Raw genomic sequence first — 14,275 nt, 5'->3', positions numbered from 1 at the left:
AGGACCGAGCCTTCTCCTCAACTCTTTATGTCACTTTGTAACTGAATTTACATTATATGGGGCAACGCTCGGATAACATATGACACACACAAAAAAATTGGCCGCGTATCTGCGTGCTTCGCTGTAAATGTTGTCTAAAGACGATAGAGAAGGCGCTGCGTGAGATATGGACGCCATATGGCAATACGTCGGGAAACATGAGTGCTGTGTTGCGGGCTGGTAGTCCCGGCGCAGCAGCAGGCGAAGACCGGCGGTGACCAACGCGACCGGCGGTGACGCCAGCCAGCCCGAACATGTGGTTTGGCGCGAAGCGCTGATGCAGAAGAAACGTCCGCACTCAACGAGTACTCTCCACACACTCTTTTATTACACGTCACCTGGGTAAAACAGGAATGCCAGAGCGGCGCCCCATGGCATTCGTACAGTGCAATACAGAACCGAAACCGAAACACAACAATGAGCTCGTGCAGAGGGCACGGAGGAAGGCAAGCTTCAGCGCAGTCGCATTTTCAGCGCAGCTTAAGAAACTAGGGTCTTTAGAATTACGTATGTATGCATTTTCTATTAAAGGAACATACCACTTAATACTTACCTAGTGATGTTGCGCCTCAGATATGAGTAATGTTTGCTTTTTGATCGACAATGTACACAAGTATGAACCTAGTCAGCCGTTCAATATGGCTGGCCCTTGGGCAAGTGGTTCAACTTTGGCCGAGTGGCTGAATCGAGTGACGTGCCGACAAACAGAAAGACAGACAGACATGTTCTTGTTGTACGGACACTGTTTCTAAATGTTCGTAGCGTCCTACGATGAAATAAACTTTTTCTAAACACAGACCGACAGAAAGACAGACCAAAATGTCTCCGTTTAAGTATCCGAAGAAAGACTATCGTCTTTAAAAAGGTTGAACAGTGCACTAACATCAATCATAATTGTGACATAGCGATATAAAATTCCTACAAGCAAAAACCCTTTATACTAGTCGTTTACTAGTTTGAATTTTCCTTATTTGGGCAGTCCTCCCTGTCAGCCTGCAGAGGGAGTTTCCTTCACGTCCACAAAATTCAACAAAGCCTTCACAGAAAGTGTTATACCCCTGGAAACTGGCACATTTAGTGTCATTTTGAGCGAGTGCACTTTCACCCCCAAATGCAGCTTTGGCGGCGCGCTGCTTCACGAGAAAGAGAAGTGTACTTGGGGAATGATGGTAATTGCGATTGGCATATTCAGGTAGCACAACAGATATCCGTCATGTCAGGCATAAGTTCTTACTTAATAATGTGTTATAGACATAAACAGCGTTTATATTAAACCTTAGGGGCAAGCGCGGTATATGCGATCATACCTGCACAAGTCTGGTCTGGTGCAGTCACCTTTATGCCTCTATTGCAGTGAGAGTGAATCTCTGCATATATAATTTTAACGCGCACAAGGTTTACTAATCAAAGAAAAAGATTGCTAGATGAACAACTCCGAAGGTTGGGCTTCAATTTGTTACTTCCGATGGTTCCTCATCTTGGTTCTACCACAGGCACCGTCCACTAACCAGAGGGAGCTGCGTTGGTCACACTAGCCCGTCCCGATTTCGCTGACATTGGCCGTTAGGGCACGCAGGAAACAGACGCGCGCACGCGTACCACCTGTAGCCCGGCCCCAATCCGCCCACTCATGCAGGGAGGGAGACGCGCGCATCGCCTTCCATTTTGACTGTCCCCGTCTCAATATTGCTTTCTTTATCCGCTAGGCTGCGTGTTCTGGCGCTGCAGTCACAGTGGAAAACTCGACTGCACGGTGCCTATACTGGGTTTGATCCACAGGGGTGTTTGTGATGCCGTACGTGATTTCCTACGTGAGACACAACGAAATGAACGTTCGGGTTATCTAGCTTCAGCTTATTTTTCAGCCATATTGGCTTGTTATGACTTTTTCTTTCACTATATCAATGAGTTATTTAGGAAACCGTCTATTTCTAAACATATTTAGAATAGAAAACAATTTCATTTCTAAAACAAAGTACTGCCCGTTTCATGGCCAATCTCCCGCGGAGGGTTGCGCCAGGTTACTAAGAAACAACTAACCAACTAACCAACGTCGTGTCCTGGGCATGCACCCTTGCGGCCATGGTCGTAAAATGCCTGAGAGCGAGAATAGCGAACTACTTTTTGTGGTATAGTATAGCAAGAGTAAAAATAACGAAAATGATATTTTAAAGTACACTATGAATTCAGCTTCCCATAGTAACTTACTTATTTTCGAGCTACTGCTACCGAGGCTAGACACTCTGACGCAATGAAGTGGGGTCGGCGAACTCACTTTCCGGCAAGTGCGATGTGCAGCGAGTGTCACTTAGCGTTCCCATGTGACGGCGCGCAAATGACACAAGCGGCGAAGTGCACTACCTCAAAGTGCACTTAAGATGGCCTGTGTGACATTGTATTATCTTGCTACACTTGTTCGGCACCGGGGGTACAAGGCATTCATGTATGTCACTTATGTTCATAATTTGCAAGCACACACTTGTGGCGTAGTGATAAAGACACTCTCCTTCCGAGCGGGAAGGCACGGGTTCAAACCAAGTACCGAAGTGGGAAGTCATTTTCTTTTATTAAGGCGAAAGGATCAGATGCCTCATCAAACAAGAAAATCGACCGTCGTTGGCGTCGGCGTCAATGTGAGTGATGCAAAAAATCACCGTTACCTGATGACGTCATCATGATGTCACATATAGCCAAAATGTGTGACGTCATCTTGCTGCACATTGACGTCGCTATGACTTCCCATAACGCGACGTCACATGATGACGTCATCACATGACATCGTGTTTGGTCAAAGGTGGGCCGATCGTGGCGGCAGTGAGGTGAGGTGCAGAACGCTTGCAAGGCCTTTGATTCTGGAAACAGTTCAAAACTGCTTTAGGTGCAGAGAGCTTTCGTAGGTGGGCAGGTGAGGATCAATACGCCGACTGAGAACAAGAAGAAAAATACGGCTTTAGCCTTGGAGCCATCCTAGGCGAATGCATTACACAAAATGTATTGCACAAAATGAGCGCTTTGCGTGCACACGAATATTTTATCAGGCGCATAAAATACCGTGTTACTGCAATTCGCTAACCAGCGATATCGCCCCTAAATACTTCACGTTGCACATGTCAATTCTCAACTAGAATGACCCATGTTCGCGACATGTAGCGATGCATGAACTGAGCGAACTTGGACATTAATCGAATTGTGTGTGGAGCTTGTAAGGAGATCAAATATTCGTACAGTACTAGAACAAGAGACAATAACATTTGTGCCAGATTGCGTGTATTCGTATTTATTCTGCCGTGTCCGAACACTGGCGCCAGAGTACGCACTTATCCTCTCCGCGCACAATTTTCTTGTAGAATCTGGGCAGGCAAACGCATTCACCTTCATGGCACCGCTTTTCACAACGACGCCATCGTGGCTGATCGCACGTCTGTGGGCAAGTGGACGTGCACGTACGGAAGACGGAATTACGCTGACAGGTGGGAGGGCACAGTTCGACCGGAACGCAGTGCTTCTTCCACCAGGGGTCGCTGGAAGCAAAGAGTAGTGAGAAAAATGAGGCTTAGAAAAATGGATGGAAAGTTATTTACACTCCTGGACGTGGAATTGCTCATTGCACACGCCCTGTAAAGTCGGAACTTCAATTCATAAAAGAGCGTGACAGTACGATGTAAACCTTCGATCATCAAGTCACAGCTTTCGTAACGAATAAACTAGATATACAGTCAGCCACAAAAATAATACGGACCACGCCAGCGCGGGACAAAATTCCAGCCTGCGCCGTCTAGTGGCGAGCCGTCCGCTGTCGAGAGCATAGCTGTGGCCAAGCAATCAGAGCAATGCTCTCGGAAGCAGATAGCTCTCCACTAGTCGGCGCAGACGGCGACTTCACCACGCGCTCTTTTTGGTCCTTACTATTTTGGTTCCGACTGTACAGTAGGCAAAAGTGAAGTCCGTCTCAAGCATTGGCTAAGGTTAGGCTAAGGATTCGGTACATCGTTATAAAGACGAGTGTTTTTTTTTCTCATTACCGCTACCAAGACTACGTTTTTATGAAGAGAATCTTGATCGATTACTTCTGAACGCTGTTGAAATGGTATTTACAATTTCGCGATTTAGTAAGCAACGCATTTCGCGTTGTTTCATGCATATCTTCCTGAAAACTTCTGCGGTTGCCATACAGAGAAATCAGCTCAATGTACTCACAGTACAAATCCAGGAGCGCAGACGCACCCAACCACGCATTGCTCTGTGCAGACCGTTGGGGGACGTTCTCCGCAGACCACAGGACATGCTGACGAGCATTCGTTGTAGTCAACATTACGTATGTGCATGCATTTCGAGCATTTGTTATGTTCAATGCATTCTCCCCAGGCGTTGCGTAGGTAACCATCTTTGCAGACACACCAGCGCAGCTTGTACACCTCCACAGCCATCGTAATCCATGGTTTGCAGAAGCGATCCCTCACAGGTGCGTAGCGGTTTACCCTCACTTCCAAATCACCGCACTTTTGACGGCCATCTACAAAATCAAATTGAAAGTCATGCCCGCAAATGAAAGCGTTTTTATGATATCTTCGTTAAGGTATGCCTGATTTCGCATTTTTTCACAATGGCGTTTGGTACCTAGTATTCTGCACCCCTGCATCTTCAACGAGCAATGATCCTGTTTCTGCCCACGAATACTTGATCTCGTGGATAATGCAGAGATACCTAGTCAGTGAGATTGAATTAGGTTCTACGTGGGTCCTCCTGTCAATCCATAGTTCTCATCCGCATGATTTGACTGTAACAATTTCGGATATGTATGTGCTGCAAATACGTAATTTTGCGGGGTAATAATACTGCCACGAGTAAAAGATCGCCTAGTATTGTTGCTGGCAGGCTTGTATGTGCCGCTGTTGAAAAGATGATGAATTGCTTGTGAAAAAGGTGACGAGGTTGTTTTGCCAGTGATCGGACCAGCCTGATCTTCTGCTGTACCGCTCGTTACAGGTTTCCGTTACAGCATCACGTGACAATATCAACGCCATATCATTTTTCAAAAGTTTAATTTTAATCCTTACTTTCTTTATATTTAGAGCTACAACTGAAACTGCTTAAGGAGAACTTGGGGAGTAGGTGCATGGTGGAATGTTTACGAAAGCAAAGCCAAAATACACAGGGACAGATACACGTGAGTTCTGCCTATGCTAGAAATATATCTCGGTTTACTTATGTGAACGTGCTATTTGTAAATAGCCAGGCATGACCCATCCCAGAAAAAAATAGGTTATTGAATTTCCAGTTGCATTTCGAAGTTAAATTGATATCCCCAAAAAAGTTTATAATGAAAAATTGTGATGATTCTGATTAGCCATCATACTTGATGCTGTTGCCTTCTGCCACATATTTTTGCTTCGTTTAACGTCTGTTTTGTATTCTTGATAAGTCTGTTATAAACGCCCTTGCGTTCGAAAACATCGCAACATCTGCTCATTACAGCTGATATCTTTACTATAAAAAGTTGGTCGCGCATTTACTTACTTGCACGTCCCAAGGAGAGACAAACGACGCCAATAAATAGGAGCCTTACACCGGTGCTTTGCATATCTCAAGCAATACGTCTGCTGCTAGAAGAGATGCTACGTTGCACTTAGCGAAGGCCTGTAGTGAAGTGATAAGGTGTTGTATACATAGTCACGAAGACTACTACAACAATAAAAGTGAAATCCTAAGCAGCGCTATAAAAAGACACGTATATTACCAAGTTTTATGTTTCTAAATTCTTGCGATGATTAGCAACACAAGCAGGTCATACAATGGCAGAACGAAAATACTTTTTCAAGTAAACCGATGCGTACCGATTCGAGGCAGTCACGTTCTTAAGCCCGCTTTGAGCATGCGGTATTTAGAATAATGCGCATGACGTCAACAACAGTTCAGTATTCTTTCCACCACTTTCTACGTCCGTACGAAGCAGACGGGATGCGATATAGCTTTCAGTTTTGTCACAAAAGTGCGAATTTTCGCGTAGCTTACTGCAGTATCCGTATCTGGTGCGACACAGCAAATTCACAGGTGCAACCGATTGTTGGATTATGTCACCTCTGGTAGGAAAGTAAACTCTATGTAAATTGCGCAAGCGGTGTGTCGTGACACAACGCACGCCGACTCCTTACATCTTTTGTCCCGACAACATTCGAGAGGACTAGATGTTATCGAGCGCAGGATTATCATACAAAGGCTGCTCGCTGTTTCCAAATAATATGTCAAGTTGTGTTCTTCCTTCCGTCTTTGCCTCGTGTTTACCCAGCATTTGTGTCGCGTTCCTTTCCTACGGCTAGGTCTCATATTTAGCGTAAAATTCTCGACACGTGGACATATGTTGACGCGGAGATACTCAGACCTAACAACTGTTTTAACATAATCCATTCCATCGACAACATCACGGTGATCTTGACTGCAGCGCACTTTAATACGACGCTCCATTTTGAAATATAAATTCGCGGTCTCATTGGAATCATTCCTTAAGTGTCGGTCTCAAGATTGTTTTCATCCCATTGTGTAAATAAAGACAGTGGCGGTTGCTTCACTGTGCTTATTCGTTGTGTTTACATTCAATGGGTCCCTAGTCCCATATGCGCACAACGAAACACATGCGGCCTGCTTACATTCCCATGGTTATTGATCACACTATTGCATTCACATTGTACTGCGTCTAGGCGCTCGTCGGCCACAACTGGCCGTTGCGCCATTAAACACCATGTGTCATCATCCCACCAGGAAACGGGATCCAAGTGGCGGCGGCTGATCTGGATGCGCACGTTATTAGCCCAGCTATTCTGTGTAACGTCAGTACTTCCATCAATTCAGTGTGTTCGAGAGTGAACAGAGTACAAGCGTAAACTCTGTGTTTAGATAGCGAATGCCAGGCGACGTTACGTCGGGAGCGGACATCTAAACATGAATCACTTGCGCAAGTTAGGAAGTCATTGAAGCGGAACACAGGTACTCTGGCATCTACGTGAACGGGCCACTCGCTACATGACGCGCCTAACAATACGATGTTGTTATGCTCATACCACTATATAGCTATCACTAGTCCCGTAATTCGTAAAACTCAAGTTATTGAAGGCTCTCTCACAAAATAAAAGTAGATAGCGCTGCTTGAGGAAAAAAATGAAAAGGAACACCTTGTTCTTCTTCTTCTTCTTCTCCTTATTATTAATATTAATATTATTATTATTATTGTTATTATTATTGCTATTATTATTATTGCTATTATTATTATTATTATTGTTATTATTATTATTATTATTATTATTATTATTATTATTATTATTATTGTTTATTATTATTATTATTATTATTATTATTATTATTATTATTATTATTATTATTATTATTATTATTATTAATCTAAATGTTCTCCATCCAGCGAGTGGAAGGAAGAGTTCAGCTTCCTTCGAACTCTCTCTAAACGCCTATATAAACGGGATCATAGTTCGTATATTGAATTCTTAGAAAAAAGCGCCTCTGACAGGCCGGCTGAGTTTTGGAAGTATGTACGTAAACGGTCCAGCAAAAGCGGAGAGTCCTTCAGACTACTGGACTCAAATGGGGTACAAGTGCATGCCGTCGCTGACTGTTTTGCCACGCATTTCTCATCCGTTTATAAGGCCTCAGACTCTAGCACTGATATCAGACAACAGCCCAAGGCGGTTAGCTCATCCAGTGCTTTGTCGCTGGATGAAAATCTTATCTGCGAATGCATTAAGCGCTTAAAACCATCCTTACCATGTGGGCCAGATGGCATCCCCTCCGCCATACTAAAAGCTTATGGTAGTATATTTGTCCCAGTACTAACTACGATATTTAATAACTGCCTGGACACTTCCACATTTCCAAGCATGTGGAAAACTGCTCGTGTTTTTCCAGTCTTTAAGTCAGGCTCTAAAACAGATGCTTCTAATTATCGCCCGATTTCTCTACTATGTGCCACATCAAAGATCTTCGAGCTGGCTCTTCACGATATATTGTCTTTTAGTGTGAAAAACTCATTGATTCCTAATCAACATGGTTTTCTCGCTGGCCGCTCAACTACCACAAAGCTTGCTAGTTTCATGACGAAGATCTCCACACCTATTTCTCAGAGAGGACAGGTTGACGTAATTTACTGTGACCTGAGCAAGGCTTTTGACGTAGTCAGCCACACGCTGATTATGGTTAAACTTGCGCACTTTGATGTTGACTTGTCAGTTGTGAATCTCCTGCAGAGCTATCTGCTCAATAGATATTGTTATGTTGCCGTAAATGGCCAAACGTCTTCTTTGTATAAAGTGATTAGTGGGGTCCCTCAAGGGTCGGTATTAGGCCTACTCCTATTTTTAATTTACGTTAATGATGTTTCTTTTGCCATTCGTAATTCTTCTTTCCTCTTGTATGCAGATGACATCAAGATTTTTAAGGAAATTCATTCAGTTAACGACTGTCGCTTGCTGCAGTCAGACTTGCGCTCTTTTTCCGAATGGTGCGACGGTAATAACCTTTCTCTGAATACCTCGAAGACAAAATTCATGTCTATCACTCGCAAAACATCTAGCGTGTCATTTCAATACTCTGTCAATTCTGTGCCGTTATGCAATGTTTATGAAATCAGTGATCTTGGTGTTGTTGTTGACAGCGCGTTAAACTTTTCTTCTCACGTTAAGCGTGCTGCTATGCGGGGCCTTCGTTCTCTCGGATGTGTTTGTAGAATATCTCGAGAATTCAGGTCTCCCATGGCCCTACACAAATTGTACACGGCAATATGTCTTCCGCAACTTGAGTATGCGTCCGTGATATGGAATGGCATTGCTCAATCCAGCGGTAACACCATTGAACGAGTCCAGGAAAAATTCCTCAGCATATATAACCATCGCTTTGCTAAAAATGACTCTGGATCTCGTTCAAGTACTGCTGCATTATTATCACTGCCATCACTTCACTGCCGACGAAATCGCTCTGATCTCTTATTTCTTTACAAGCTAGTCCAGGGTATCATATCCTGCCCTGTACTTCTCAATTGTGTAAATTTTCGAATTCCGCGTAAGTTAACCAGAGAGAAACAGACCGTTTCATGTACCCGCCTGCTTCTTCCAACACTCTACCATTCACAGAATACAAAGTCTCTATAATGTTAATTTTCTTGATCTTGACGTTTTTCATAGCCCACAATCATGTTTTTATCCGAGCTTTGCACTGTTTTGACATAGTGTGGCACAATGTACAAAGTCTTCCCTTCTCAGTCTTTCCACATAGTTGTATATATGCAATCTAATTTTTTATGCCCCGTCAATATTTCTCGTGTTGTCTTATTTACTCCTCCCCTTTGTGTTCATTTCTCTTTGTCTACGTGTTTTTGCTCTTTTATTTCTGAAAACTGTCTGTATTGTATTGTTTATTTTTATTGTTTTTTTTGCGTGCGCCAGCACAAAGACCTTACGGTTGTTCCTGGGCACGTTAAATAAATCATATGATTGATTGATTGATTGATTGATTGATTGATTGATTGATTGATTGATTGATTGATTGATTGATTGATTGATTATTATTATTATTATTACTATTATTATTATTATTATTGCATTGCTCAATCCAGCGGTAACACCATTGAACGAGTCCAGAAAAAATTCCTCAGCATATATAACCATCGCTTTGCTAAAAATGACTCTGGATCTCGTTCAAATACTGCTGAGTCATTATCACTGCCATCACTTCACTGCCGACGAAATCGTTCTGATCTCTTATTTCTCTACAAGCTAGTCCACGGTTTCATATCCTGCCCTGTACTTCTCAATTGTGTTAATTTTCGAATTCCGCGTAAGTTAACCAGAGAGAACAGACCGTTTCATGTACCCGCCTGCTTCTTCCAACACTCTACCGTTCACAGAATACAAAGTCTTTATAATATTAATTTTCTTGATCTTGACGTTTTTCATAGTCCACAATCACTGTTTTTATCCGAGCTTTGCACTGTTTTGACATAGTATGGCACAGTGTACAAATCTTCCCTTCTCCGTCTTTCCGCATAGTTGTATATGTGCAATCTAATTTTTTATTCCCCTTCATATTTCTCATATTGTCTTATTTTACTCCTCCCCTTTAGTGTTCATTTCTCTTTGTCTACGTGTTTTTGCACTTTTTATTTCTGAAGACTGTCTGTATGTATTGTTTATTTTATTGATTTTATTTTGCGTGCGCCTGCACAAAGACCTCACGGTTGTTCCTGGGCACGTTAAATAAATGATTGATTGATTGATTGATTGATTGATTGATTGATTGATTGATTGATTGATTGATTATCCCCTCTGCCATACTAAAAGCTTATGATAGTATATTTGTCCCAGTACTAACTACGATATTTAATAACTGCCTGGACACTTCCACATTTCGAAGCATGTGGAAAACTGCTCGTGTTTTTCCAGTATTTAAGTCGGGCTCTAAAACAGATGCTTCTAATTATCGCCCGATTTCTCTACTATGTGCCACATCAAAGATCTTCGAGCTGGCTCTTCACGACATATTGTCTTTTAGTGTGAAAAACTCATTGATTCCTAATCAACATGGTTTTCTCGCTGGCCGCTCAACTACCACAAATCTTGCTAGTTTCATGACGCAGATCTCCACACCTATTCCTCAGAGAGGACAGGTTGACGTAATTTACTGTGACCTGAGCAAGGCTTTTGACGTAGTCAGCCACACGCTGATTATGGTTAAACTTGCGCACTTTGATGTTGACTTGTCAGTTGTGAATCTCCTGCAGAGCTATCTGCTCAATAGATATGTTATGTTGCCGTAAATGGCCAAACGTCTTCTTGTATAAAGTGACTAGTGGGGTCCCTCAAGGGTCGGTATTAGGCCCACTCCTATTTTTAATTTACGTTAATGATGTTTCTTTTGCCATTCGTAATTCTTCTTTCCTCTTGTATGCCGATGACATCAAGATTTTTAAGGAAGTTCATTCAGTTAACGACTGTCGCTTGCTGCAGTCAGACTTGCGCTCTTTTTCCGAATGGTGCAACGGTAATAACCTTTCTCTGAATACCTCGAAGACAAAATTCATGTCTATCACTCGCAAAACATCTAGCGTGTCATTTCAATACTCTGTCAATTCTGTGCCGTTATGCAAGGTTTATGAAATCAGTTATCTTGGTGTTGTTGTTGACAGCGCGTTAAACTTTTCTTCTCACGTTAAGCGTGCTGCTATGCGGGGCCTTCGTTCTCTCGGATGTGTTTGTAGAATATCTCGAGAATTCAGGTCTCCCATGGCCCTACACAAATTGTACACGGCAATATGTATTCCGCAACTTGAGTATGCGTCCGTGATATGGAACGGCATTGCTCAATCCAGCGGTAACACCATTGAACGAGTCCAGAAAAAATTCCTCAGCGTATATAACCATCGCTTTGCTAAAAATGACTCTGGATCTCGTTCAAGTACTGCTGAATTATTATCACTGCCATCACTTCACTGCCGACGAAATCGCTCTGATCTCTTATTTCTTTACAAGCTAGTCCACGGTATCATATCCTGCCCTGTACTTCTTAATTGTGTAAATTTTCGAATTCCGCGTAAGTTAACCAGAGAGAACAGACCGTTTCATGTACCCGCCTGCTTCTTCCAACACTCTACCGTTCACAGAATACAAAGTCTCTATAATGTTAATTTTCTTGATCTTGACGTTTTTCATAGCCCACAATCATTGTTTTTATCCGAGCTTTGCACTGTTTTGACATAGTGTGGCACAATGTACAAAGTCTTCCCTTCTCAGTCTTTCCACATAGCTGTATATATGCAATCTAATTTTTTATGCCCCGTCAATATTTCTCGTGTTGTCTTATTTTACTCCTCCCCTTTTGTGTTCATTTCTCTTTGTCTACGTGTTTTTGCTCTTTTTATTTCTGAAAACTGTCTGTATTGTATTGTTTATTTTTATTGTTTTTTTTTTGCGTGCGCCAGCACAAAGACCTTACGGTTGTTCCTGGGCACGTTAAATAAATCATTGATTGATTGATTGATTTATTGATTGATTTTATTATTATTATTATTATTATTATTATTATTATTATTATTATTATTATTATTATTATTATTATTATTATTATTATTATTATTATTATTATTACCACTGTTGTTGTGGTTGGTGGTGGTTTCCACTGTAATTTCTAGAGCGACTCTCCAGGGCATGAGTCACGTTTGCTTCCTCTGGTAGATGGGAAGTTCAGGCTGCAACGGAGGTACTTCACATAAGGAAGCGTACTACGTAATAACACAGAAGTTGCACCACGAGACAATCTGAGAACAAGCACGACGAGTGCTTCCAAACGCTTCATATCCATGTGATGACACAGCTTTACCTGACATTCAGGGGTGCCCTTCCCAATAACAGAAGCTTTCTCTATAAACGCCTACAAACGGAACCGCCATAAAAATCTACCGTAATACGGAAATATTACACAAAGGTTTGTGCTTTACTTCTTTTCAGTGGATGGATGGATGCAAAATTTAATTGAAAATCCTGAGGTGCGCGACTCAGCGCGCAGAGGCCACTCCCACGCTGGGACTTCTTTCAAATAATTTTATTTTATTTACCATCTTACGTGAAAATCAGAATACTGTAGCATGGAATCAGCAGTGAATTAGTTAAATTTTGGTGCGTCTGAATGCTGCCAGGTGGTCAAAGTTAATACGAAGTCGCTTGCTACGCCTGAAATAAAACAAAACTACAAATCACTTCCGTTATAATAATTTCGGTTAGCTGCGTATGACGTTTTGCCGAACAAAAAGTGGACCCCTACGAACACCCACTATTATCTCTCTCTCTCTCTCTCTCTCTCTCTCTATATATATATATATATATATATATATATATATATATATATATATATATATATATATATATATATATATATATATATATATATGCGTGTGTGTGTGTGTGTGTGTGTGTGTGTGTGTGGTGTACGGGGCATGTTTACACGATGGGGCCATCACCAGCGCTTGCCTCGGGAGCGCCGATCGTGCTTTGATGAACGCAACGCGTGCCCTGCTCTGACTTTAGGCCTCAGCACTGCTAAACGATAAACAGATCGAATGCTATCAGAAGCACATTCTTATCACGCAATCGAATTATCAATTCCTGAATGCCGATTAGGTATCCCCGCCTTCTAATTTTTATAGTTGCATAGGTACCGCTCTGCTAATTTACGCAGTCACAAGACAGACAAGTGAAACGAATTCCGTCTTTTTAATAGTCGTAGGACATACAAGTGTTTCTGTTCGTTATGGTCCTCTATATTCACTTTCTTTCATTTCGTAAAGCGCGATAGCAGAGTATAACTTCAAAAGATAAAGCAACACTACGGCGACCTGTGTCTTTTATTAAACCTCTCGTTTAGGTCGTTCAAAGGAAACTTCAGGAAGAGCGTATGATTTTCATAAAAATTAGGGGAAATTCTATCCCATGCATCTGCATTCACGTTACGAAATACCATGAACTCCTAGATCGGTTTCAGCTCTAGTAACTTCCCTGCCAAAAGGAAAGATGACGGGCTAATAATTTAATCAGTAACATTATAAGAACGGAGACCGCTGGACTGTCGATAGCCTCATCGAAATGAAAAAAAAAAAGCTTTTGTGTCCACAATGTCACAAAGAGCACTTACCACAGATTATGTATCCACTGGTTTATGTACCATGCGCACAAGGCGCGCGAACATAAGTGCCGAACTGAATTACTCAGAACAATATTTTCCCCCAAACGATGCCTCACTGGAATCGTCTACCATCAACTGCTGTGCATACTGCTGATAATGGCAGCTTCGCTGCGGCGCTTTCAATGTGAATGATCGCTTTCTCTATTGGAAACTAATACTGCCCTCTTGTATGCCATGCTCAAACACTTCTTGTATCGTGCTTTCATGCTTGTTAATATATGTATTTACCCCACCATTGTAATGCCATTAGGCGCTGTGGGGGATATGAATGAATATGAATAAATAAATAAATACAATTAGCAAAATGTGTTCCGAACCAGTGGGTTGCTTGCACATGCCTAAAAGTGAGGTTTATTGAATGCGGTTTTCACCGCGGATTCTTCATAAACTGATCCACCTGCTGTCATTGGAACTCCAGCCGGCGACATCACTGTGGCAACGGGATACATTGCGACTCCTGGAAATACCGAAGCACCTGGCATTACATTCGTAACTGCATAACCCG

General features: G+C 42.2%; 1 protein-coding gene across 1 annotated transcript in view; it reads right to left on the bottom strand.

Annotated features, from left to right (window-relative positions):
• Positions 1-14,275, bottom strand: part of LOC119401630 (zonadhesin) — a 297,434-nt gene that overhangs the window by 90,604 nt on the left and 192,555 nt on the right. Inside the window, exon 4 of the mRNA XM_049418805.1 lies at positions 4,237-4,257. Within this exon, the coding sequence (XP_049274762.1) occupies positions 4,237-4,257 (21 nt within the window). The remainder of the gene's footprint in view (positions 1-4,236; positions 4,258-14,275) is intronic.

Source organism: Rhipicephalus sanguineus, chromosome 8, assembly GCF_013339695.2.
Source record: "Rhipicephalus sanguineus isolate Rsan-2018 chromosome 8, BIME_Rsan_1.4, whole genome shotgun sequence".
NCBI classification, from domain to species: Eukaryota; Metazoa; Arthropoda; class Arachnida; order Ixodida; family Ixodidae; genus Rhipicephalus; species Rhipicephalus sanguineus.
Note: the sequence above shows the minus strand (reverse complement) of the source record. Positions and strands in the feature narration are given on the sequence as shown.